Source organism: Mchenga conophoros, linkage group LG23 (genome assembly GCF_057382185.1).
Source record: "Mchenga conophoros isolate Kocher_MC1m ecotype Shallow Benthic linkage group LG23, M_conophoros_male_GT1.1, whole genome shotgun sequence".
NCBI lineage: Eukaryota > Metazoa > Chordata > Actinopteri > Cichliformes > Cichlidae > Mchenga > Mchenga conophoros.
The window spans coordinates 783,916-810,302 of NC_140547.1; the positions used below are offsets into that span (position 1 = coordinate 783,916).

The 26,387-nt window shown below is 43.9% G+C and overlaps 2 protein-coding genes across 3 annotated transcripts; one reads left to right on the forward strand and one right to left on the reverse strand.

The window, feature by feature from the left end:
• Positions 1–2,460: 2,460 nt before the first annotated feature.
• Positions 2,461–4,131, reverse strand: uts2d (urotensin 2 domain containing). Its single transcript, XM_085264934.1, has 5 exons — positions 3,642–4,131; positions 3,379–3,483; positions 3,262–3,299; positions 2,984–3,074; positions 2,461–2,899 (listed from the first exon to the last, which is right to left on the reverse strand). Exons 1-5 carry the CDS (start codon positions 3,730–3,732, stop codon positions 2,874–2,876), a joined length of 351 nt encoding a protein of 116 aa, XP_085121060.1. The 5' UTR covers positions 3,733–4,131; the 3' UTR covers positions 2,461–2,873.
• A 1,945-nt stretch (positions 4,132–6,076) lies between these two features.
• ccdc50a (coiled-coil domain containing 50a) lies at positions 6,077–25,931 on the forward strand. 2 transcript variants are annotated; one of them, XM_085264124.1, is made up of 12 exons: positions 6,077–6,391; positions 9,049–9,111; positions 12,734–12,863; positions 14,833–14,923; positions 15,370–15,460; positions 18,947–19,846; positions 20,531–20,682; positions 21,109–21,153; positions 21,353–21,490; positions 21,591–21,670; positions 21,747–21,856; positions 23,910–25,931. In XM_085264124.1, the coding sequence occupies exons 1-12, from the start codon at positions 6,337–6,339 to the stop codon at positions 23,927–23,929; spliced, it is 1,875 nt and encodes a 624-aa protein (XP_085120250.1). In that variant the 5' UTR covers positions 6,077–6,336; the 3' UTR covers positions 23,930–25,931. The 2 variants fall into 2 exon arrangements, with proteins under 2 accessions (XP_085120250.1, XP_085120251.1); XM_085264125.1 differs by lacking the exon at positions 18,947–19,846 and having other exon boundaries at positions 6,084–6,391; positions 23,910–25,930.
• Positions 25,932–26,387: the final 456 nt, after the last annotated feature.

Consider the following 26,387-nt stretch of genomic DNA (forward strand, 5'->3'; position numbering starts at 1 on the left):
ACATCAGTAGAATAAATATATAATTAGAAATGATTTAGTCTTCAGTAGTGTTAACAACGCCTTTTTCTATTTCCCCCTTTGATGCTAAATTAATCCTAAAATCAATTCTAAACATTGAAACTTTTAAAGGAAAAAAGAAAACAAGAACACTGACAATCGTGTCGCATTGGACAGTTACACCTCCACTGTCTTGGACTACATCTGTTTCTGTGTGGACAATGTAACAACTTGGAAACGATTCCGTGTGTTCCCTAATAATCCACCCTGGATGACACACGGAGTTCAACAACTTATTCGAACAAGGAACAACGCTTTCAAATCCGGGGACCAGGAGGCATACAGTGCTGCCAGGGCCAACCTGAGAAGAGGCATCAAGACTGCCAAGCAGCAGCACAGGAGGCGTATCGAGGCCAGGTTTGAGAACAACACAAACCCAAGGCAGGTCTGGGAGGGCATCAGGGCTATCACGGACTACAAAAGAAGAACACCATCACCCTCAGCCGACAGTTCTACTCTGGCTGAGGATCTAAATCTCTTTTATGCCCGTTTTGACAGGGAGAACACCGACCCTGTCCTGTCCCCTCTCCCCTCAACCGATCCTGCTCCAGTCCTGAGCACTCATGAGCTGAGGCGTGTGTTCCGGAGCATTAACACCAGGAAGGCGGCCGGGCCGGATGGAGTGCTGGGCCGGGTGCTAAAAGACTGTGCTGCGGACCTGGCGGACGTCTTCACCTCTATATATAACACCTCGTTGTCCTGTTCACTGGTACCATCCTGTTTCAAAGCAGCAACCATCGTTCCCATCCCAAAACAGTCAAATGTCACATGTCTGAACGATTTCAGACCTGTGGCACTCACCCCCATTCCCGCCAAATGCCTGGAGAGACTGGTCATTAAACACATCAGAGCTGCTTTTCCACCATCCCTGGACTCGCACCAGTTTGCATACAGGGAGAACCGGTCAACCGAGGATGCGATCGCCACAGTGCTGCACACATTACTGAAGCACTTGGAACACAGGAACACCTATGCACGGCTCCTCTTTGTAGACTACAGCTCGGCTTTTAATACCATCCGGCCATACAAACTCCGTCCCAAACTCCACCAACTGGGACTTAACTCCTCTCTGTGCAACTGGATTGTGGACTTCCTCACTAACCGTAGACAGAGTGTCAGAGTGGGTAAGAACACCTCTTCCACCCTTGTGGTCAACACCGGTGCCCCTCAGGGGTGTGTCCTGAGCCCTCTGCTATACACTCTCTTCACCCATGACTGTATTTCCTCCTGCGCGTCCAATCTCATTGTTAAGTTTGCAGATGACACTACAGTGCTCGGACTTATATCCAACAATGATGAGACAAACTATAGGACAGAGGTGCAACAACTAGAGTCATGGTGCCACGACAATAACTTGGTCTTAAACACCAAAAAGACCAAGGAGATCATTGTAGATTTCCGGAAGAGGGGTCATAACAACCATCTGCCTCTCTTCATTGGCAGTGAGGCGGTGGAGAGGGTGAGCAGTTTTAAATTCTTGGGGGTAACTGTGACCGAGGACCTGTCCTGGGGCAACCATATCACCTCAGTTGCACGGAAGGCCCAACAGCGCCTCTACTACCTGAGGAGACTGCGGAGCGCACACATTCCCAGATCTCTGATGTTGAACTTCTACAACTGTGCCATCAGCAGCGTTCTGACGTATGGATTTCTAGTGTGGTTCCCCAGCTGCACCAAGGCCGATCAGCAAGCACTCCAGCGGGTGGTGAAAGAAGCTGGCAGAATTATTGGAACAAGTCTGCCAGAGATCAGTAATATCTTCCCCACTCGCTGTCTGAGGAGGGTGCACAGTATCCTGCGGGACCAACATCACCCTGCGCGCCACCTTTTCCACCTGCTGCCCTCAGGGAGAAGGTACAGGTCTATACAGGCCAGAACATCCAGACTGGCCAACAGCCTGTATCCACAGGCTGTGAGGCTCCTGAACTCTCTGCCCCCCTCTCACGGACAATAACCATATCCAACTTCTTAATAGCAATGAACTGGTCTGCATTGGTGCATCATATCTTTATTCTCTTCCCCCTCCTGCCCCCCCCCCCTCTTTCTTAAATAGATAACTATCATATCTGATATCATATCTCACAGTACAATAATATTGAATGGGTTGCATTGTTGTATTTTGTCATGTTTCTCAGGTCTTTGTCTGAATTTCTACGAACATTATTGCTAAGGATTGTCTTATTGCATTGGAGTCACACTGGGTTAAATATGTACACTTGGGTTTTAAGGGGTATTTATTATTTTCTTCTTTTTTGGGGGTTGTATGGAAGCCCCAAACGCAATTTCATTGTTCTTGACAATGACAATAAATAAATAAATACTAAAAATAAATACTAAATAAATTAATCCTAAAATTAATTCTAAACATTGAAACTTTTAAAGGAAAAAAGAAAACAAGAAGTACAGATTCACATTATGATTTTATTTACACAGTAAAATTAACAGCGGTGCATTTCTATAAGCAGTGATGAGGCGATAGAACTTGTGTGAAAAACAAACAAGCATGTAATTCCCAATTCTACCACAGGAGGGCGACAGAAACACACGTGTCATGCAAAGAAAACTCTCAGGTAAAGTAATGTGTAATGTTTCGTCATATGTGACCCTCAAGTATTTCCAGTGAGCGGCTGATTATTTACAGATTCTAGATGTAAAGCCACGGTGAAACGAAACCTTTATTAATGAAACAACTATGTTACATCTCTATATTGCTGGGATAAATACAGTGTGATTATACTACTGCTAGTCTGAGTTTTAAGGCTATGTTGGGCTTTGCAGCAAGATTTCACAGTGGTTATCCTCCTCTCGCATCCGTCTCAAACGCAGTACTTCCAGAAGCAGGCTACAGGCAAAAAGACAGCATTTTGTACAATGAGCTCATATTAAGTATATTTATAGTGTAATGATTGTAAATGTTAGAGCTTACGTTCTCCGCGTTTCCTTGTTATGGATTTGCCTTCTACCATATTAGCTGTAATCTTCCTCTCCAGCTCCAGGTCCTCCCTCAGCACTCTCAGCTAGAAATACAGATCAAAGTGATTATAACACATCGAGAGAGGTTTTCCAATGTTTTTGTGAATTACTGTAACAACTTTTGAGAATGTGTAACAAAAAATGAGTGCGCCATTTATACACGAGCAGCTTGTTCACATTATAATAACATCGAAATCACATTTTATTAGTGCCAGTTAAAATAAGCCTTACCTCCTCGATCTCAGCTAATTTATTAGCCAGCTCAACACCTGCAGAAAGGAGACCCAGTTAACCAAAGCAGAAATGTACCTGTGCATGTTATCACAGGCATTTGTTTGTAGGTCTCACCCAGAGGATCATCCTTTTCCACTGGGACCAAGCTTTTGTGCAGTAATAGTGCCAGAATCTTGCTCTGGGAATCTGTGTCTTCTTTCTGACTGAAAGCAGGGTTTCCTGGATGTACCAAAGCAAACACACAGTGAGTTATATGCTTATTATCTCTCAATATGTTGAAATTTGATAAAACTGTAGTGATAGACAAAGCATTTAATTAGCAGTTGCATGCATTTGGCATTCTAATTCAAATAAAATGTGCTGTTTTGCACACTCACCTGGATTAAATAGGCTCCTCCCGTCTACATTGAGCAGTAGAAACAAATTCAGGAGTCCTAAACAGTAGCTCACAGCTGTAACCCTGTCCATGGCATTCAATGTAATGTTTCAAGCAGATTTCGCACTGTGAGCACTCCTTCGAGCAAGGCTAGATGTCCACTTGCTTAAAACCATCCCGTCAATATATTTATACTTCTCCGAGCTGGGAGGAGGGGCCTGTCGGCCCCTTGATTACTAAATTCACTTCTCGTCACTGTGGACTTCGTCACTGAGCCACCTTCTCACGGGGCCCGTGAATCGTCTGAATGAAATACAGCGATCTGACGCGGACGTGCGGCCCAGAAACCCTACATCACTCTGACACGGGTAAATCAAAAAGAGAGGATGCTATTAATCAACCTGTTGGTTGTGAACCAGGATCAGATGTTCTTGGCACTCGCAAGTCTTTTTCTTTTACTTTAATTGCTTCCTAAAATAGGTACGCAGGAGTGGGTTGGCCTAGGGAAAGAGTGGCAAGTAAATTGATTCGGTCCTTAAGTGCACCATAACCAGAGACGGGCTCTTCAATCTTGGCTTCAGGACTGCTTTGGAGGTGAAGAAGCATCCATCACTGAGGCAACGCCAAACATCCCACACCTCCCATTTTACCGTATCCTATTCTATGAATCAAGGAAATCACATTTCATACGTCAGCCAGAGGAGCGCACACAGCGTTTGTGCAGGCTAAGGGAAATGAACTGCTTGAACCTGCTAAATTTGGCTGTTATTATAAGAGTCCTTTGAAATGAGACTTGCATACAGGGGGTTTCCACAAGCTCGCTCCTTTAGCCACTCATCTTCTAAATACACAAATAAAGAGACTACAAACACGAAAGCTGAAGAATCAGGAAAGACTGTGCTGAGGGGATCTTCAGGGTCTGTAAATGAAAACCAAATGTACCGATAAAGAACTGAAACTAGGCTACTGAGTCTGCAGGAGGCAGTCACTGTTCACGCCAACTAAATATCATTTGGATGCACTTAAAGACCTTACGATGCATTCGTAACTCTGTAACAGCATAACCCAAGCAGTTTAAGCACTCCTCAGAGCCCCACAGCCTCCAGTCCAGCTTCTGTTCTATTTCATCTTTAACATCAGAGGTCAGGCCTTTGTTGACCTCATTGTATTTCACTGAAAAACTAAACAGTAAAACTGCTTTGCTTAAGCATCACTTAAGGAAGCCGTCTGTGCACGCGACCACAAACAATCCCATTGATTTATCTGCAAATGGACCGCTACCATCGACTTATTTTAGGGATGTTATCTCAATTGGAAGCGGTTGTGGTAGAGCTGAACACCAGAGGGAGCAATTAGATTATCATAATCAAAAGAGCAGCTGCAGTGAGCGTGTATTTTATAGAAGGCATGACGCGTGTAAATGCGGATCCATTCACTCAGTCTGCCTTGACGGTTCCCACACATGAATCGTTGCTCGCGTGCACCGTAGTGATGACCCACGGTTGCTTCGTGGTGAAGACTTTCCGAAGCTGCACATGCAGCACACGTCTACAGCAGCTGAACCTCGAGAAGAGGGCTGCGTCAATTCAAAGCCTCTCGTAAGTCAGCCGCAAGTAGTTAGAAACCAACCGGAAGTGTGCTCACTCACTTTTCAGCTTAAAGCAGACGTTAATAGCAGCAGTGCATTCTTATGTCCCTGAATTTATAAACGGAGCAGTTGTATCTGCTGCTGACTTGTAATGATCACTATGAAAATATACACTTAAAACTGCAGCACTTTCGTGTACTAATCATGCCAAGTTTAGAAAATCCACAATTATTACTAGCTTATTTTGGTGATGTATTTCAGCTATTTATAATGTAAGGGTTTAAATTCAAATAGTCTCATTTTCCGAAACATAAGTGTATTCTTAGACAATTTTTTACCTCAATGGAGAGCTTCGTTAAACGTTTCTTTTAGTTTAATAATATATTCAATAAATGTTTGGGAAGCTGGCTGATAAAGGTACATTTCAAAAAACCTAAAGTATAAAGCTAAATCTAAATGTTGGCTTTTGCACAGTCAAAGGTTAAAGTTATACTGGCTGGGCTAAGTTCGTAAGCATGTAGGTCTGGTGTAGTCAGTAGCATGGTTCAGTTGTATTTCTTTATTTATTGTGTCACGAATATATAAATATTTTTAATTAATATTTATAAATAAATAAGGGAACTCTTGAACAATCTTCACTTTGATTTTCTTTTCTTTTTATTCGAGTGTGTGTGTGAGTCGCCTTGAGGCGACTGTTGTTGTGATTTGGCGCTATATAAATAAAATTGAATTGAATTAAATTGAATTGATTTATTTTTCCTGCACAAGTCTTGCGAACGCTGGTATTTTATTCTGAAAAATCTAGACAGGAAATATCCTCTTACTCCGTTGGCCGGGTGTAGGAGGGAGGGAGGGACGCTAGCAATCTGACAGGCAGCTAGCTACAGCAGAGTAACAGCCTGGCAATTACAGCGGCGACGTATCAGGAGAGGGTGGTTACCGAAACTAATCAAAGGGTCGTCCAGCACCTGAACCATCAATCGGGTTTATGAGTTAAGGCGATCAATCAGGCTGCCGTTAACCTTCGGAAAAAACGCTGAAGTGTAATTCACCGTCAACGGGTTTTTTTCTTTTCTTTTTCTTGTTTTTACTTATTATCCGTGACAACATGGCTGAATGTAACGTTAGCATCGACCAGAATAAACTACCTGGAGTGAAAGAGGGTAATGTCCACATAACATGTTTCCTGGAAAAATATAAAGCAAGCTAGCTCTTAAACAGCCAGCCTGTTAGGTTAGGATAACTCTAGCGAGGCTAATGTTAACCGAGTAAACGCAGGTGTTTATTTGTTTGTCTCATGCACTACGGCTAATGTGGCTCTTAGCACACGCTGCTAGTGGATGCTAGCACACTTACTGGTCTTTTCAGGCTGGAGTTAGATGGTCAGTCTGGGTGCAGGTGTCATCCAGGCAGGTTTACAGTGGGAAACACCGTTTTATGTGTTGTGTACATGTTGACACAGTGAGAGCCGCCTCATATTAAACACAGTGCTGGGCTGGTGAAATGTGCTGTGTTTACATGACTTGTAACTTTGTCACCTGAGTTGTTTTCCTGTTTTAAGGTATGTGGTCCAGCCAGAGTTTTGAACACAAGCTCTGTTTGAGTTTTGTTTGTTGTTTTGCCCCCGGTCTCATATTCTCTGGTGCCATTTCCTCCTGCTTCTTATGACTGTTCAGAATATGAATCCCACGAGCTCTTTGCCACATAGACACCCAGAACTAGGTCTGCTATTGTTTGTGGATTTGAAAAGCAGAATGGAAACGGGGGTGTTTATATGGAAAAGCATTATGGATGGGATGCTTTGCTGGTGGGAAGCACCTGTTAGTGTGAAGCAGCTGCTGGGCAGGATGTTTGTTATTCTGGTCAGAGAGAGAAGAATCCTGCACTGCTTGTCTAGTCTGCATTGGGAAGGGATGGACTCTACAAAACTGCTGGAAAAGTTAGAAAACAGTAAAAACAACGAGGTGCAGAAATGAACTTGAAATATTTACTTATATTTAGATGTTCTTGTGGTTTATTAAACGCAGAAGTGTCCATCTATTTGCATAGTGCACACATGTTAGACCTATTTTCTATTTCAGGTCCTGAAGTGAATGATGGTGTGAAAACCTAAACCGTGAGTGCAGCTGTAACCTGTCTTTCACTTGTGCTGAATTCTTCTGAAGTCTGTTTAAAAGCAACTGTTAAAGTACTGTTGACGTATAAAGCAGCAGCAGCCACGATACAGTCTCTTTGCTAAGAAGATTAAGCATATGGTTGAGAAAATGCTCGGTGGAGGTGTCATCCTCCTTCAAAGCATCTGTCATTAGCCATCGTGCACAACGAGGCAGTCTGGATGATTTATCAAGTGTGTTTGCCTAATGGTGGTCGATTCCCTCCCAGCGATCTCTACAGTCACACAGTCACAGGCAGTTACTGGTTATTAATATTTCATGTGGATGAAGTAATCTTTGGACTGTAAGCTTAACAGGGGTGAGGAGACAGTGTGAGCTCCACAAACTGATCGACACTGGTGAATATGTATGATGCCAGATTGCTTTTGCTTTGTTGAAGCGATCTGGTGCCAGCTCCACACTTCTGAAGGCTTTTTGTTTGATGAAGCCATGACAGAGTATTCTGTTTATATGATGCTATGGTAAGTTGCTAAGTAGGGGGAGTTAAGCTACGCTGACAGAACTTTTAAGTCCACATTCATGTTTAGCTGAGGTTGTGAGAAAGGCCTAAAACCGCCTCCTTAGTTCTTCTTAACAGGAAACCGTCTGCTGTTAAAGATCTGGAGCAAACGTGAAGAGACACGAGCTGTGTGCGTCGTTGAGAAGGATCAGGTGGATGTGTCGGGATGACGTTTGGTGCTGGGGGGTTTCGGAGGAAAAAATCCCCACCTACTCCATCAGCCGAAACTGTTGTTTTCAGGATGAATCTTTTGGCAGCACCAGTGATACCGAAACCAAGCCTGGAAAGTTTGCTCTCGGGTTATCTGTAGATATGGAAAATGAGCAGTTCATATTTTTTTCTTTAAGAAAACATTTTTATTCTCTTCCTACAGAGCTGAGATTGTGGCTGGTGGACTTTTAGTCTTTGGCCAGGCCTGAAAACGACAGGAAAAAAGTCCTGCGTCATAAAAACTCAGCTTAGATAGAAAATTCAGGTTAATCTTACTTTACTTACTGTAGCTTATTTGGCTATACACAAACACGTTTTGTTTTACTGCCTTTGGGATGTGTTTTCTGCTAGATGAGCAACTAAATGTTGCCTTTTGAATTGCACTTTAGGGCAGCAACAAAACGTTTTCTCACTTCTTCTCACCTTAAAATAACTTGTCAAGATAAAAAACCCTGAGCGCTTTTTTAGTCTGAGTGCAGAGCGCTTCCTCTTTCACTTTCAGTTCATCTCAGATCCAAAAACAAATTCCAGAAGGTCAGACAGGATCTAAAATCACTTTGTGTAGCTAAGAATGATGTGCTCATTGTGCAGCGAGGCACTCTGCTCAGCTTATCAGATTAAAAACAGTTTTAGGAGTAGTTTCTCAGTATCGTGACACATTTGATTCCCTGTTGGTGGAATCCTGACACTTTGCCTTCCGTCATGACTTTAAATTCATTTTTATTGATTAAGCACATGAGGGAAGACGTGCCAGATGTTAAACGGGGAAACCGTGAGAAGTCTGATTCAAATTGACGTCTCTTCTTCCTCAAGCTTGTGTTTAACTGGGAGCATAGCTCTGTGTTTGAATACATGGGGCTGTTTGAATGATTGTAACGTTTGCTACACTTTCCAGCACTCGTTTTTAAATGAAGCCTGTTTTTCTTCCTTTCTTTAGTGTGCCGAGACTTTGCCGTGCTGGAGGACCACTCCCTGGCCTATAACCTCCAGGAACAAGAAAGTAAGCATCTACACATTAGTCATGTTTGGGGTTTTTCTTCATCCTAAGGCAGTGGTTCTCATTCATTCTCACATTCAGCTTGACTCTTGATAAAATGAGTTTCTACTCCTGAGGAGTGTCACGGGTAAAACAAGCGTTTGACAAACAGTGCTGCCTTCTCCCTCCTTCAGACGTTTGCTTTCCCTGACTGTGTTCAGGCAGACGAAAGTGTGGCTGCGTTATTCACGTGACAGAAATCCAAGTTTATACAGAGAGGTCTGTATGTGGAGAGTCTGTTTAAACACTTGGTGCCATTTATTATTGCACTGTTTTCTGCATTGGGATTTTTCTGTAACTGCAGATTGTTTCTTTCCTAAATCATTTGGTATCACTTTGCTAAAAATCAAGCTTTGAATTATGTTTTATTTGTAGCAGTAAAAGCATGCATGCAGCCCACGATGCTCCACTTTGCTATTTGCAGGGCAGAGCGCGGCGTCAGTGGCTGCAGTCTGATTAAGCCCGTATAAACCCTGGTACACAATTAGTCGAGCCATGTTGCGGGACGCCACAAAGCTCTGCATCAGAGCAGTGAGGTGGCTTTTTTGTGTGCAGCAGCTGTAGCACAGAAAGCTCTGATTGTAGAGCTGAACACACTGCATCTGTGTCTCCTTTTACGCTAGCTGGTACTTTAATGTGAGCACATATGCAAGTAGGGCTGGGCCATATTATACCGTTCACGGTAATACCGGTATAATGTTAGGCAACGATAGGAAAATGAAATATCGCGATAGAATGAGTAAAACGCGCATGCGCAGTGCCTTTGTTTTCATACGCACATGGCCGATTGTTGAGTGAAACAGATGAACCAGAATTGGTTTGTAAAAATGGTGCAACTTCCGTGATGTGGAACTGGTTTGGTGTTTGTCCGTCAGATACACAACAAAGCACATTTTTTTGCAGAACATGCAAGCGGCCGTTGTTATTGTCAGACTAAGATGCTCTTAAATCTGGGAGTAATCTGGGTCCTAAACTCCGTATACTTCAGGTCAAACAACACTGCAGCATCACTTAGAGTTAAAAACTGTCTAAATTCTTTCATCTTTAATAAAACGATCAGCATTGCTGCTTTACCAGGTGTAACTATGAAGTTTAACTTCCAGGCATCCATGAAAACAAAAGTTATTACATTTAACGGAGTTAGAAGTTAGCAGGAAGCTAGCGGAAGTTAGCTCGCTAGTTTCGCTAGTTACCTAAGCATGATATTGCATGTTCTGACTGAGAGATTTCTGAAAAAATTCAAACGTACAGCTCTGCTATCACTTCCAACATAAATGAAGACAGGAAACTAAACAGCAGTGACGTTTGTAGGGTTACTGAAGTTGGGCTAGCTGGTATATAATGATGTGCTACGTGATCGCTAGCGACACAGCTATGTTAGCATAACATAAACAGTGAAGCTGGAGGACGAACACTAACACTTTTCCACTTATAAAAGTTAACGTGAAGGTTCTTCATGGTTAGAAACAAATGCAATCGCATGGCAGGATGCTGTAAACGGACCAAACTTCAGTCAGGAGAACAACTGAGATAATCCATCCACAATACGAGGTTAGTCATTAATATACTGCAACAACATGGGAATAGAGCAGCTGCCAGAGAATTCAACATTAATGAATCAATGGTACAGAAGTGGAGGAAGCAAGAAGAATGAGTTTAATAAAGTTTGATTTATCTGACTGCTTTGTTTCGCTTAATGTGCCTTATAATCCCGTGCACCTTATGGTCCGAAAAATACGTACTGCACACTGCAGTTTAATGTTGCAAAGCACCTCTTTTTAACTTCAGTGGATATTATACATGGTTATGCTTAGGATATGTCAGCCCATTTCTACTGGAAATGCCTTTTGGTTAAACTTTCAGCAAGGAATTTGCATTTGCACTGTTAAATTTTTATAAAGCTTTAATGTACATAAAAACCAGCTTCTTGTTTAAGTGAAAATAAATGGAAGGTTGTCTTTTTGTGCTAGTAATGTTGTGGAGTTGTATTTTGTCTCGCATCAATTATATCGTCGGTTATATCGTTATCGCAAATTTTCAAATATATATCGTGATAAATATTTTTGGCCATATCGCCCTGCTCTATATGCAAGTAATTAGAGTCATTATAGAGGGCTCCGTTCCCTCGCATCAAGATAAGTTGTTGAAATCTCACATCAACATCTTTTTCAGGTTCTTTCCGTGCATCAGAGACGGGCTGCTGCTGTATTATTATCGAGTCTGGTGAACCTCTGCACTAAGTTTAGAGTGTGAACCGAGAGAACGCGCTGCTGTAGAGGACACTAGTTTGTCTTTCCGTTTCCTCCATTGTAAAACCATATAAAGATAAATCATGCCACGAGCTCTGCTAAATAAGAGGAAGGCAGATGTCATCCAGCCACACTCTCAGTGCAGATTAGCTGTAATGAATGTGATTGTGCCCTTTTAAAGCTGTAGGGATCTACCACCAAGGCTCATTTCCATTTGCTCCTTTGTTGCCACAGTAACTGATCAGGTTTGTGTTGGCAGAGTGTTCTTTCAACTTTGACCCTGGAAGTCAAAAGGGAGGATGCCATTTGATATATTTCAGTAGTTCTCTAAATATGCAGTGCCCCCCCCCCCCCCCCCCCCCCCGTTTTGTTTTTCTTCATGGATCACATCAGCAGATGGCGTCCAAAAGAAGATTTTAAGCACATTGAGTTTGTGTTCATGTGCAGATACAGCTGGCTTTTGTTCCCATTCAAAATGTTGAGCATGCAGAACAGCAAAGTGTCCAAATGTCACATGGAAACATTTCTGCAAGGCCGTGTCAGCACTTGGCATCTTCCGTTTCTGTGTTTGCTTCTTTTCACCGTGCAGATTTCCACTCGTGTCTGTTCTCACAGCTCAGCGTTGTTTCTTTTCCTGAATGGCCCGAGGCCTCTTCAGAGGATGTGTTTTATGAACAGATTTCACAATGTCCATTTTGTTTCCTTGAAAGATGAATCCAGATTGCTGTTGACACGGCAAACATGGCAGTGGATAAATGTCCTTCATTTTACGGTGTGACTTCAGTTATACCTTCAGACTTTTTTTTTTTTTTTCATGGGCTGTCAGCACGTGAAAAATTAATCCCAGCGTCATTCAAGAGAACCCCCCAAAAATCGATGTCAGTCCCTCGACTCTTTATCATGATGGCACAGCTGTGACATGGTTTCCTGTTTCCATCCCACCGATCACAGACACAGACCTTATGGAGCTCCTCGCGTACAAATTGCCAAATGTAATTTTGTCCCGGATCAATAACAAAGTGAACAGAACTGAGCGAGTGAGTGATGCGCTGCTTACAAAGTGCTAGAAGTGCGTCAGCAAGCAGGATTTCTCATCTGTTATGGTCGACTGCATGCCGTCACACAACCTTGGAACGACGCCTCAGCCGCCAACATTCATTCCTCAGCGACTGAGAGCGCAGTCTGTTGAATAGCAGAGGCTGAAACGGCCGCGGCGTTTCTCTTGTCCTCAGACGCTGACGTGTAGACCTGCAAATAACCTCTGCTGTTCAACATTTATGTTATCTCACTGATAGTCAAGCCTGTGTGTGTGTGTGTCTCTGTGTGTGTGTCAACAGTTGAGAGCCACTTGGCCTCCAATGTCTATAAGAGCCGTCTGGTGCAGAACGACCTGCAGGTGGCCAAGAAGCTCCAAGAGGAGGAGGATGAGAGGGCCAAGATCAAGACTCAGAAAGAGAACGTTGCCATGTAGGTGTCCCTCACACGTCAGCCTCATACACACCTGTTAAATGTAAGAAGAGCAGGAATTCCTGGAGATGTGGCTGATGGCTCAGATAAAGTCCAAATCAATAATGCCATGGAGCACATTTATTCATTGAGCTTTGTGCTAATGAAAAGTCATACTAGAGTCAGCAGTTGCATAAAAGCATGCGCCTGGTTATAGTTGTGCATATGAGCAACATTTGTCCAAGTAGAAAAATAAGGATCTGCTGGTTGGATGTTTGGTTTTTGAAATGAAGCACTCGATGCACCTCGAGGACTTTTAAAGCCATCAGATTACTCAGCAGTACTCGCTGTGAGCGTTATTAGTTACTTTGATGATGGCATCTGTTTCCAATTAGTCTAATCTCATGTAATTACTCCCAAACCCCGTCCTCGGACAGATTTGTGCTTCAGCAGCGAGGTCAGCCAACGCAGCGCTCTAGGTGACTCCTGCTGAGTGATTGTTCAGAGTAGGTTTAACACTGTTATTGTTATAAATAGAAGATCCTGTCATTCAGTATGCTTTCAATCTTGTTTTTGCCAAGGAGCAATCATGAGGTTTGGAGCTGGTTCTGCTGACCAGCTGGTTTTCAGATTATTTAAGAGCAGATGTTGCTGAGCCATGCATCAATTAGGCGTAGGATGTAACAGACTTCCTAACAGGTCTGTGCTAAAGACATGTTATATCTGTGTTAGGAGACTCATAGACTCAAGCTAACCTACAAAATGCTTTCAGTCTTTATCCTGCTTTAGAAACATGCAGAAACAAACGGCATAAGCAGATCTTCTTCAGTTGTTATGGAGTCTGTGTGGTGTCTTTGTCACCGCTGATGTATAATTATATTCCCCGAGGGGTTTGGGTTGCTTCCAACTGCATGTCCAAAGCAATGCAGCATGTACACTTACTAACCACAGTGGCCTGATGCAGAAACATAAATCTGGCTCCGCTGAACATAGCAGAGAGCTCTGTTGTCTCTGTTTCAGCCCAAAGCAGCAGTTGCATCCCAAGTGTGCAAAAAGGCACTTGGAGTCTTTCTGTGCTCTGCAGTTTTAATCAACATAAAAGCGCTGACTCGCCGAACCCACTTATTTTAAACACACATAAACATGCAGGGCTCGAGTAGAGGGATTGCACTCCCTGGGTGCCAGATGCCTCACCGACGCATGCAGGCCGGTGCTGCCGGTCTTGTTCCAAGCTCACCGTCTATCCCACACTCGCCACTTAGACACCGGACTAAACAGCATCACTTCTTTCTCAGCACGTACTGTTTCAAGACGCTCAGGTGCAGCAGTTTGTTTACATGTGCCACTTTAATTCATCCTAAGCCGTTAACCACTCGGGTCAAATCCAGGTACGGCGTGGGTTGTATAAGCTCCTCCTTCTGTTAGTAAGATTTCACACTCAGGTGCGTCTGCACACACTGTAAGGATTTTCACACACCAGCCCTGCAGGCAGATGGTGTTTTTGACTAAATCGTGCAGCTTCAAAGATGAGCGTGAGCCAAGGCGCTAGTGAGATCAACCCTGCAGTGAGCTAAGATCCTCCTGCTCCTGCCTGAGGCGCGCTGACCATCATTCACAACATGCTGGATGACTTCAAAGCTGAGGGTTCGGGTGTTGACTCCCCTTATGAAACAGAATTACTGAAAACTGTAAGTGACAAAAAAGTGCATCATTTTCACAGTGTTGAAGTCAGTGAGGCTTTTAAACCTTTATATACACAACAATCTAACGTGTGTAGTACCAGAGCCGGTTTCAGCACCACTGTGTGAGTTTGTCGTCAGAATAATTGAGACTTGAAAAGTGTAATAAGGCTTATTTAACAAATGTGTCAGTGTAAATATGCATCTTTAAGCAAAGCTGTGAATTTAAAAATGTCCTTCCATTACATCCCTGCTGTAACATTTTCCCGCTTCTTCTCTTCGTACATGCTTGCAACACATGTGAACCCCAGCGAGCGGCAAGATAACGAGATCGCCCAGGAGATTCAGGAGGAACTGGTCCGACAGGCAGAGCGACAGCGACAGCAAGAAGAGAAAGATGCGGTAGGAAGTGGACCTGAGGCAGTGCTGCTTGTTTCTACCCCTCAGTTGTTTCTAGTCTTCCTGTTTTGGGCGGGTCATTCTTTTCCAATCATTGCGCCTTTGTTTCCACTTTTATTTTATTTTATTTTATTTTTAAGTAATTGGGACCTTTTTTTTTTCTTCTTTTTTTTTAAACATTACAATGACATTGTTGATAAATGGGAAAGCTGAGAAATCCTAGATTCTGTTTCCCAATCAGCAACACTGTTTGTGTTAGATTAGTCAGAGTGAGCTAACTTGGGTCAGATCGCCTCCTACGTGCTCCATAAGGTGTACGAAGCATGTGCTAATTGGCCTGAGAAGCGAGCTACTGTACGTGCACCCAAAGAAATATGACCTTTGTCTAAGTGGGACATTTCTATATTGATGCGGGACGACGTGCTTACTGTTGCGTTGTTTTGTTGCAGGCCATCGCTCGTAAGCTGCAGGAGAAGGAGATGAAAGAGGACAGGAGGAGACATAAGCAGCTGGAAACGCGCTTTGATGAAGATCATGGAGGTGAGGAGAGCACCGCTGACTTATGTAAATGCCTCATTTATGTTGACTTATGGCTGTCGGAGCAAAGCTAGTTTTCTATCTGTAAAACGGCTGACCGTTGTATGAGCGGCCCTTTGGCGACAGTGGGAAGGAAAAACTCCCTTTGAACAGGAAGAAACCTCCAACAGAACCAGGCTCAGGGAGGGGCGGGGCCATCTGCTGTGATTGGTTGGGGTGAGAGAAGGAAGACAGGATAAAGACATGCTGTGGAAGAGAGACAGAGATTAATAGCAGATATGATTCAATGCATCATGGGAATCCCCGGCAGTCTACGTCTATTGCAGCATAACTAAGGGAGGATTCAGGGTCACCTGGTCCAGCCCTAACTATATGCTTTAGCAAAAAGGAAAGTTTGAAGCCTAATCTTGAAAGTAGAGATAGTGTCTGTCTCCTGAATCCAAACTGGAAGCTGGTTCCACAGAAGAGGGGCCTGAAAACTGAAGGCTCTGCCTCCCATTCTACTTTTAAATACTCTAGGAACAACAAGTAGGCCTGCAGAGCGAGAGCGAAGTGCTCTAATAGGGTGATATGGTACTACAAGGTCATTAAGATAAGATGGGGCCTGATTATTTAAGACCTTGTATGTGAGGAGCAGGATTTTGAATCCTGGATTTAACAGGAAGCCAAAACAGGAGAAATATGCTCTCTTTCTAGTCCCTGTCAGGACTCTTGCTGCAGCATTTTGGATCAGCTGAAGGCTTTTCAGGGAGTTTTTAGGACTTCCTGATAATAATGAATTACAGTCGTCCAGCCTGGAAGTAATAAATGCATGAACTAGTTTTTCAGCGTCACTCTGAGACAGAATATTTCTAACTTTAGAGATGTTGCACAAATGGAAGAAAGCAGTCTTACATATTTGTTTAATATGTGCATTGAAGGACATATCCTGGTCAAAAATGACTCCAAGGTTCCTCACAGTGTTACTGGAGGCCAAGGTAATGCCATCCAGAGGAAGAATCTGCTTAGATACCATATTTCTAAGCTTTTCAGGGCCGAGTACAATAACCTCAGTTTGATCTGAATGAAGAAGCAGGAAGTTAGCGGCCATCCAGGTCTTTATGTCTTTAAGACATTCCTGCAGTTTAACTCATTGGTGTGTGTTATCTGGCTTCATGGACAGATAGAGCTGGGTGTCATCTGCATAGCAGTGTAAATGTATGCTATGTCTTCTAATGATGCTGCCTAAGGGAAGCATGTATAATGTAAACAGAATTGGTCCTAGCACTGAACCCTGTGGAACTCCATAATTAACCTCAGTGTGTGAAGAGGACTCTCCATTTACATGCACAAACTGGAGTCTATGAGATAGATATGATACAAACCACTGCAGTGCAGTACCTGTAATACCTACAGCATGTTCTAATCGCTCTAATAGGATATTATGGTCGACAGTATCGAACGCTGCACTGAGGTCTAGCAGGACAAGCACAGAGATGAGTCCACTGTCAGAGGCCATAAGAAGATCATTTGTAACCTTCACTAAAGCTGTTTCTGTGCTGTGATGAGCTCTGAAACCTGACTGAAACTCTTCAAATAAGCCTCTGCAGATGATCTGTTAGCTGTTTGACAACTACTCTTTCAAGGATTAAAGAATAATTCTCACAGCTTTTCACAGAAGAATATAAAGTCATGAGTAAGGCCACGGGAGGTGATCGGTCTCTGTTTCTGTGCCGGATTTGGTTTTGTCTCCAGCTTTGAGTGCGGTGGGCGTGTCTCTAACACTCATGGCGATTGTTGCTGACTTGAAGATTGTGGAATGCATTTATAAGCACATAATTAACCCTGAAGGAAGGCTTGCGTGTTCCTGCAGAGAAATAACTCGTCCTTTTACTCCCAGTGCAGAGCGCTGATTGAGCCTTTTGTACCAGAGTTGGCATTTAGTGAATTAGGAGCAATTTTAGATTTACTCCTGATGTATTTAAAAAAACAACAACATGTTTTTAGTGTTTTTTGGGGCTTCTAAAACGTGTTAGCAGCTCAGTGTCACAATTTTATGTTTCATGTTGAAAAATTGAAGCTTTGCTGCAAGTCCTAATCCAAAATGTCATCACGATTGCTTCTGTACCTGAAGCGCTGCGGCCGTTTCTTATTGCGTCTTGTTGAGGCATGAGTGCGGTCGCAGGTCTTGAACCACAGTTGTGAGTGTGAGTGTGGGAGGAAGTAAATTTCCTGTTCCTAATAAAAGCTCAGCTTTTCTCTCTGCAGCTGCTAAATCTAATGTGACATGCTGACTACCAGCTTTGCCATTTCAACCCTTTTGGGTGTTTTGTTTCTGAGATTGACTCAGAACACTAAACCTCTACAGTGGTGTCGCTCCCACACAGGAAGCACAGAGGAAAATCTCTTTTTTCCTTTTAGTCAACAGAAGAAAAATCAGTCTGGTTTTCTAGCAATTTGGTGCTCTGCAAAAATTCAACACACACACAGTTTCTACTTAAAGTGCTCGTGAGTGATTTTTATCTTGTGCTTGTTTGTTCATTTAAACTGTCACGGAAGCTGATTTGAATAGTTTCCGTGTTGGTGTTTGTCGGCGCAGACGGGGACGGGCGAGCCTCTCGCTGTCAGTCCACCTGCTTGTTCTCTGTATCGACTGCAGACTGTGAGAACTTATGTAACTGCTCACCTGTAACGTCACCACTGGGCGTTTGCACCTGTGACTGTGATGATGTCACAGTCTCTCTCTCTGACGTACAAAAACATGTTGCTTCTCGTCACTGAACAGCTGTCAGGGTAGAATAAAAGGTTAAAAATAGGAGAATATTTTATTTTTTTAAAGTGAGACGAGGTGAGCAAACAGCGAATGCCCGTGGGCGTCTGAGCAGGTGTCAGGCTCTGCTCGTACCTCCCTGCTGCTGGTTGGATAACTGGAATGCCATTGCACTGACTGGCAGTGCGGCGAGGACTGGCCTGAGCTTTGTTCCTCGCTGTGCGTTTCCTTTCATTTGTATTCATTCAAACATTTCTCAGCCACATGTCGACTCCCAACAAACAGGTTTCCTTAAAGGTGAAGTGCTCAGATCAACAGTTTGCTCTGTTGGTGTGTCTGCAGCGTCTGTATTTACAAAAGCAGTGGCATGTGGAGTGCAATGGAGGAGCAGACCATTTGTAACCATTTAAAAACATCATATACTGGTTGATGTCCCATCATGAGTCCTGAGTGCCTTTATATCCAGTCAGACTGTCTGATAGCGGCTAACACTCGCTGTTGCTGTCTTTGCAACATTTTAATTTTCCAACCGTAACAACTGCCGGGACGTTTTGGGTCATTTAATGTCATCTTCTGCATTTCCTCTTTCTTCTAACCACTGCTCTCCTCACAGGTGCTGTATCTAACCCGGTGCTCACTGTCTTGACTTATATTACACCTGTCTGTTGTTGTTAACTTTCCCTGTTTTCATCAACCACCACCATCATCATCATCGTGCCTTCTCACTCTGCTTTGCTCAGCTGCAAGAAGACCTCTAGACTTGGACAAACCCAGACATCACACACCGACGTCCCCCGGGCGATACGATGCTCCGGTGAGCTCACGTCGAGATTACTCTCCAGATTATAGTTCAACAGAACCTAAAAGGAGCAGACACCCAAAACTGGATGCTGCAGCACCCCGTGGTCGCTCCAGATACCCAGAAGGCTATCTGCTGGGAGAAGGAGGCCGTAGCAGGCACGCAGATCCTTTTCCTGAGCACCTGATGCACAACAGAGGCAAACACGGGGACAGGTATCCAGAGCACGAGCCCTCACAGACTGGCAGAGCCAGGGATTTAGGATACGAGGACACAGAGAGAGTGGTGAGGAGGAAAGAGAGGCCAGCTAGACCACCTCCAGTACAAATTCCTAAAGAGAGGGACAAAACGTGGGTCAGAGAGCAGAACAGGCAGTACGACCGAGACGGAGGCAGAGAACCGGAATATGAGAGGTATACTGCAAGAGACCAGAGGAGGGACAGAGACCAGGACCTCAGGTGGGGAAGAGCAGAGGGGCGGGACGGAGAAAGATCCAGAGACAGAGGACGAAGTTTGGACAGAGAGCTAGAGGGACACGGACATCGAGATAAAGGAAGACAAAGAGCGAGAACCCGGAGCAGGGAGAGAGGACTCGAAGAGGCCTTTGTGGAGCCAGCACACAGCCGGGACCGGCTGAGGGAAGGGAGGGCTTCCTGGGAGGGGGAAGAGGAGGATTTTGAGAGGACCAGGGGACGGCACCGTGTCCAGTCCAGCCCCAATGAGCTGTTTGGAGATCATAGGGGCGATGAAGGCAGAGGAGACAGCAGGGAGTTCTGGGACCTCCAGCAGGGGGAGGGTCGTGGCAGGGAACGCAGTCATAGTCAACCCAGCGGAGAGACAGGTATCACCCCGAGCTCCCTCTGGGCTCTGCGGGGGGGGCTGTGTGGTGTGCTAAACCTTTCTGTGGCAGTCTGAGGTGGTGGGTCAGTCTAACAGCGATTGCTAACACACACGTTAGATTCACTGTTTTCAGGATCAGCGATCTTGTGATTTCAGGTTTGAGGCCAATGATTTATTTCGCCTAGTGTGGAGTTTTCTTGTCTCTGTGCTTGGAGTGAGGCGTGTGCTGTGTGCTTTCTTATGGCTTGATGAGCTTTGTAAGCTCAAATGTTTCCTTGATAAAGGGCTTCAGAGCTGGTTGTGTGTTCTTGTCAATTGAACAAGCTAAACTTTACCATTTCATGGTTTTAACTGATCTGAGATCTGCCACAGGTTTAAATGACCCAAACGCAGCGAACAACACCAGTGGAGATGCACTGCAGCCCTTTAAAGGTGCATTGGCTTTGATCAAACTGCTGCTGAATGTATTTTTGTGTGAATGTGGCATCAAATTATTGATCATTCAACAGACAAATGATTTTGATCCATAAATCATTTTAATTTATCAAGAAAAATGATACAAACTTTACTTTATTCTGTAATTGTGTAAATTGCACCTTTAAGATGAGATTTCCTTTTGCTGAAGCGAATCCTAATAAATAATCATCGCAGCCCTGCTCTGTTAGTCATGATTTGCCTTTTGCAGGTCGTATTGCGCACCATGGCGGCGGGTCAGTAATGCCAGAGACTGAGTACGGACTGAGTGAGGCCACCAAGGGTTTGACCAAGCTCGATCTGCGCGAGCAAGAGCTGAAGGACCTGGAGGTGGCCAGGAAACTGCAAGAGGAGGAAATTAAGGTCAGGAAGGAAACCAGAAGAGAAGTACGTGTTGTCCATATGTGCACGCACACCGTGACGTACAGGGAACAATCACATTAGCTTATAGTTAGCAAACAGTGTGCGCAAAGAGCAAAGTTAAAGGTCTGTCGGTCTGTGTGTGGTTGAGTTTCTTCTTCTTTGTTTAGAAATCAGTTTTGTAAAGAAATGAAAATGTTTGAATAACTCTGCCCATAAATGTATTTTTGTTGTGCATTATTTGATTTGACATGATGAAACGTGATTGGCTCCAGAGCAGCCAATGACAGTAAAGCATTTGACTCTGTTATCAAAGCTGTAAAGAACTTGAAGCCTTGATGTCAAAAACCAAACTGAAAGTGTTTTTCTTGTGTGTTTCCAACATCACGTAACATCTGTGTGAGAACGTAACCTTTTCTCTGGTTTCAGGCGAGCCAGATGCACGTGCGTGCAGCCCAAGTGGCACAAGACGAGGTGAGTGTGTGGAAACTCCTCCTCCAACATGGATAAATGTTACGTGCAAAGATGCTCTGCAGCACTGGAGGTGTCGCTTTGGCTGCTTCGTGTGAACCAGGTGTTCTCTGATGACATCTGGGACGCTTGTGTAGAGTTATGTCATGTGACATGTAGGACGTATTCTGGGGTAAATGACCTAGTCGCCTCGCTTTGCCAGGAAATCGCCCGACTGCTGATGGAGCAAGAGAAAAAGGAGTACAGGAAGAATCGCGAATGGGAGAAAGAGAAGGAGCGGGAGAGGCTGGCCATGGAAAGGATGGCAGTGGAGAGGAGGCGGCAAGAGGGAGACTACAGGGTAATTTCCATGACGTGCATATTTTTAACATGCGTGCTTTTTCCATATAAGACTGTATTTCCTCTGTGGGACGAGAACCATAATTTCTGTTGGTTTCCAGCCAAACTCCGAGGACGTTGTCCGGCCCAGGACACGAGAGGAGTACGAGTACCAAAGGCAGAAGAACTACAAGCCTCCGAGGTACACGGCTCTCACCAGAAGAAATGTCCAGTCTGTAAAGAAGCAGAAATGTATTAATGTTTTGCACGTGTTTCAGGCCTCCACAGCCGCGCACACATGACTATGAGAATGTCAGTCCTGGCTACGTCTACCCAGATCACCCTGCTGCCCCTCGCGCTCCAGCCAGACCTGATCCAACTTACAGAGGTAAATGAAAACCTAAACAAGGCAGCTGCTGCCCTTTTTCAACACTGTGGTGTTTTTGCACTTTAGTCTGCTTGATGCTAATAGCCGTGTCTCTCCCAGCGTTCCTGGCTGCGTGTGTTCTGCAAAGAAAGAGTTAACTTTGAATCTGCAGATAGAAATACATCAGGCTGTCAGACTCAACACTGGCTCAGAAGTTTAATTAACTAAATATACTAGTAATACTACAGTATTTAACTAAGAAGTTTTTGTTTTTTTATTTGTTTTATTTATATAGCACATTTCAAGACCAGGGGTGTGCCAAAGTGCTTCACAGAATCGATTAAGTGCAGTTACAGATACAAATATACTGACAGGTGGGAGACATAACTATGCAATATACAGTAGGCACAAGCCAAAGGCTGAAGGTTAAACACGATAAGCTTTAATCAGAGCAAAACGATAAAACACAGTGCCATTACGAACACGCAGATATAGGTTGAGATTATTCCAGAGGTAGGGTGCAAGAGAGGCGAATGCTCGGTCACCTCTGGTGTTGAGCCGAGATGTAGGTCACACCAGGAGCATTTGGCCTGCTGATCTAAGCGCTCCCCCGGGGGTGTAAAAGCTGAGGAGATCAGTAAGATAGCTGGGTGTGGTATTATTTATGATTTTAAACGTGAACAATAAGATTTTAAAATCAATGTGATTTTAATGGGAAGCCAGTGCAGGTCAGAAAGAACCGGAGTAATAGACTCAAACCTACCAGTCCCATTTTGAACGACGGCAGAATGGAGACCAGCATAAAGGGAATTACAGTAAACTAATCTGGATGTAACAAAGGCATGGATACGTTTTTCAAGGTGCTTACGTGGTATGTAGGGCTTGGCCTTGGAGATTAGACGTGATTGATAGAAACTGGATTCAACTACCGAGGACACGTGTTTGTCCAGCTTAGAGGAACTGTCCAAGACAACACCCGGGTATCAGAAAGAGTCAGCAAAGGGCCCAAATACATCATTGAGTTCAGCCTGACTATCGACGATTATGATTTCCATCTTCTTATCATTGAGAATGAGGGAATTGCTCAGCAGCCAGTTTTTAACTTCATTCATACAATTGAAGAAGTGTTGCAACGATGACGTGACATCCTCAGCCAGTTCAAAATGGATTTGAATGTCATCCACATAAAAGTGGAAAGAAATATTGTATTTTTCAAGGATTCGGCCCAAGGATAACAAGTATTAAGAGAACAGCATAGGACCCAGTACAGACCCCAGGGGGACACCAGAGGTGACCGGGGCAATGGAGGAGGAGCAGGTACCCATGGTGACAGAAAAGGACCTTTCTGATAGGATTTAAACCAGCTAAGGGCACTGCCCGTGATGCCCACCTTAAGCCTCATTAAAAGGACATTATGGTCCACCAAATCAAAAGCAGAGGACAAATCGAGCAAAGCTAAGACCACAGGGCGCCCCGAGTCAGCGATTGAGAGAAGATCATTAAAGACTAGCAGTAATGCAGTTTCCGTGCTAAAGCTTAGACCCGACTGTATTTTCCCCGATGTTGTTTGCATCCAAATAAGCTTGAAGTTGGGAATGAACAAACAAAAAGTTTACTTGATTACTTTGGTCATTTATCAGTAGGAAAAAAACCAGTTAAAAGTCTAAAGTTTACATTTTTCATTGCTGTCCAGATGTCCAGTCTTCTGGTCCCCAGGCCTCATCTTTGACATCATCAATGTTAAAATGAACATCTTCATTTCTTTCAAGTGGTTTGTTTTGGCCAAATGTCTAAATAGGAACGTCTCCCTTTATTTTCTTAGCACTGCCTACATGAACACGTGAGAGTGCTGAAGGCGTTTAGTTCGACCAGAGCTGGTTTCTCGTCACTCATATTAATAAACTCCTGAACGCTACCTTGGAAAACTTGAGTTCATAAACACTGCAGCATAAATTGCACTGCAGCAGGGCCACGATTAGTCAACTAGTCACGATTACGTCGACTATCAATCGTTTGTGGCAGCGCTACACTGCAGTATATGGAGCTCATTTTCTGTCTCTTCCATCTTTTTCAGGTGCCCATCACAAGCGGTGACTCAGGCTCTCGCCCGTGCGCACACATGCTGTCAGTCCTCCTGTGTGTGTGTGTGTTTATCTTTTATTTTCACCCATTCACACTCTGTTGGCCAGAATCCTTCGGACAGTCATGAGTTGGCAGTGGGATTTTTTTTTTTTTTTTTTTTTAATATCCTCCAAAGTTGAGGAAGTGGATGTGTGAGTGCTAGAAATACTCATCTTTTTTTTAATGATCTGTAAAATGTGATTGCATATTTCTTTGAACTGATGTGACATTAAGCCTAGCCAAAAGAAATCTCCCATGATTCTTTGCTGTGTAAATGAAGGAACTGCCCCCCTGCTGTGGTCATTGTGTGCCATCAAAGGGCTTAAAGCCTCTGCTGGATGTAACAGTTCCTCGAGACTCTTCATGGGACATGCCTGTCTGGTCCACTGTGGCTGTTACAGTGTCTTAGATACCAACGTGGCAGCTTCTTTGTTACAGCGTGCTGCGCCTCTGTTCTCGCCGTGCTGTGCAGCGAGGCCCTGTGAGGGCTGCCCATGTGCCACACAGCCTTTGACTCTGAAGGGGATGCATTATATTTTGTTTTATTTGCTGTAATTATAAAACAAAGCCTTGATTTCGGTGCTGGTAGCTCTGGCTTTCATATGTTTCCCACCTTGTTCCAGCGCAGAAGAGGTGGAGCTTAGCGGCGATCCGTGGACATCGATCAGCTCGATGTGTTTGCGGTTTTTTTGCTTGTGAGGGGAACTTTTTTTTTTTTCCACTTAACCCTGTCTTTCTTAAACTGTAGTGGTATGACTGTATATGACTTACTGTTTCTATGTGCATGCTTACTGAGAGTGTACAGATGTGTACATGCATCTCAGCTCTGTATCAATATTAACTGGCTCCCTCTTTATTATCAGAAAGGGCTAAAGCTGCAAACAGCCAATAATAATCTCTCTGTAGAAACTAAATATGTGCTCACATATACTGCTGTACAGTATTTCAGTCTTCTGCCAATATTTCATATGAGCTTGTCATTTCCAGCTGGCCCATAAAAGAACCAGTACCAAATGAAATGCATGTTGCCTGTGTCAAACCTGAGTTCATGCTCAGACGCTGTGTGTAAATCTGCGTTCTTGTTTTTTACATTCGACCAAATCATGTGGAAACTGTTCGGTTCTCCCTCCATGAAACTTGTATCCTGCTCGTTGTCTTTATTGAGAAAGGGAGCTTTATATTTATTTTTGTAAATTTCTTTTTTCCTCACATTGTTTCCTCAGTTTTCATTGGCCAAGCTTCCCCGCTGTCACTTCCAGGACTGTCCGGTCTCATACTTCCTGCTTGCAGAAAGGAGAAATTCTAGTGTTTTGTTTTATATTTCTTCAGGTCCTGATATTTTTGGCTATGAGAGGGAAAAAACGGATAATGAAGAGCACATTGCTGAAATGTTTGTGATTGCCACACAATGACTCACTCATTGAGCATTTGGTGCTGCGTAGTTTTTGCTTTGTAATAAATGTTGCTGAAATTATAAATCTGCGTGGAGAACAAGCCCCTGTGCTGTACGCAGAAACTCTTCTCTCGTAGTGCGTTGAACAAACATGCAACTGTCATTGAACTACAGTGTGTGCTACTTTCTGTTGACAGAATGAGATGTGCCATATACGTGTTGTTTTTCAGGGACTTTACAAATTGGAGCGATTAAAAGTTGTGGTTGTAGCGGAGCTAGCGCACCCACTGTGGTGGGTCTCCCTAATTTATTCTTTGATGAGAACGCCACCTAGTGGACGTGCTTCCAGTTGGTGAGGGTACAGATCACAGTGATGTGTATTTGTGTATGTTGTGCTTCAGATATGACTTTACTTTCATGTGTTGTCTGTTTTCTTTGATTTAGGGCTTTATGCAATCTACCAATCATGAATCAACATGTTGGACTTTTAAAGTAAAATGAATTTAAGTTGCTTTTACTTGTAGCATCTCAAAATGTAATAAATTGCATCAGCATTTACACCATGAATACAACGTGTTTGTGAAGCTGTAGGCCACTCAGCACATCTCACCTGACATGCCCGCTTCATCCCACAGCTTTAGTTGATAAGAATACAGGGGGGGGGGGGGGGTTAGTGTTAAAGGTCACATTAGTTTATTGGTCAAGATATTCAGTGACCTTAGTTTCACTCCTCTGCTCATGACGACCTGCAGTCACCCCCTCTGGGGCCCGCTTGATGTGGGAGAACCCGTAATGCAGAACGTTTGAAGCCTTCAGTGACCTCTGACCCTGGCACATGTAACCACAGAGTTACCTGTAGTACAGGTTTTGAGTTTCCAAAGGCAGAAACTGCTCAAAGCCTCTGGGTTTGAGTCCTCTTGAAAACCTTAGACTTCAAGAAACTACACCTACTACTTAAAAGTCAGTTTGAACTGAGACTGTTCGTATCGCTCCTCCTCTTCAGTTTTTAGTGTCACTTGGGTGATTTCAGCCATGCTA

Excerpts from the sequence above, each read along its gene's own strand:
- uts2d (XM_085264934.1), bottom strand. The coding sequence starts at position 3,732 with ATGGACAGGGTTACAGCTGTGAGCTACTGTTTAGGACTCCTGAATTTG. Across the intron at positions 3,300-3,378 it reads GGAAAAGGATGATCCTCTGG|GTGTTGAGCTGGCTAATAAA; the intron begins GTGAGACCTACA and ends TCCTTTCTGCAG. Across the intron at positions 2,900-2,983 it reads AACAAGGAAACGCGGAGAAC|CCTGCTTCTGGAAGTACTGC; the intron begins GTAAGCTCTAAC and ends TTTTGCCTGTAG.
- ccdc50a (XM_085264124.1), top strand. The coding sequence starts at position 6,337 with ATGGCTGAATGTAACGTTAGCATCGACCAGAATAAACTACCTGGAGTG. Across the intron at positions 6,392-9,048 it reads ACTACCTGGAGTGAAAGAGG|TGTGCCGAGACTTTGCCGTG; the intron begins GTAATGTCCACA and ends TCCTTTCTTTAG. Across the intron at positions 21,857-23,909 it reads ACCTGATCCAACTTACAGAG|GTGCCCATCACAAGCGGTGA; the intron begins GTAAATGAAAAC and ends CATCTTTTTCAG.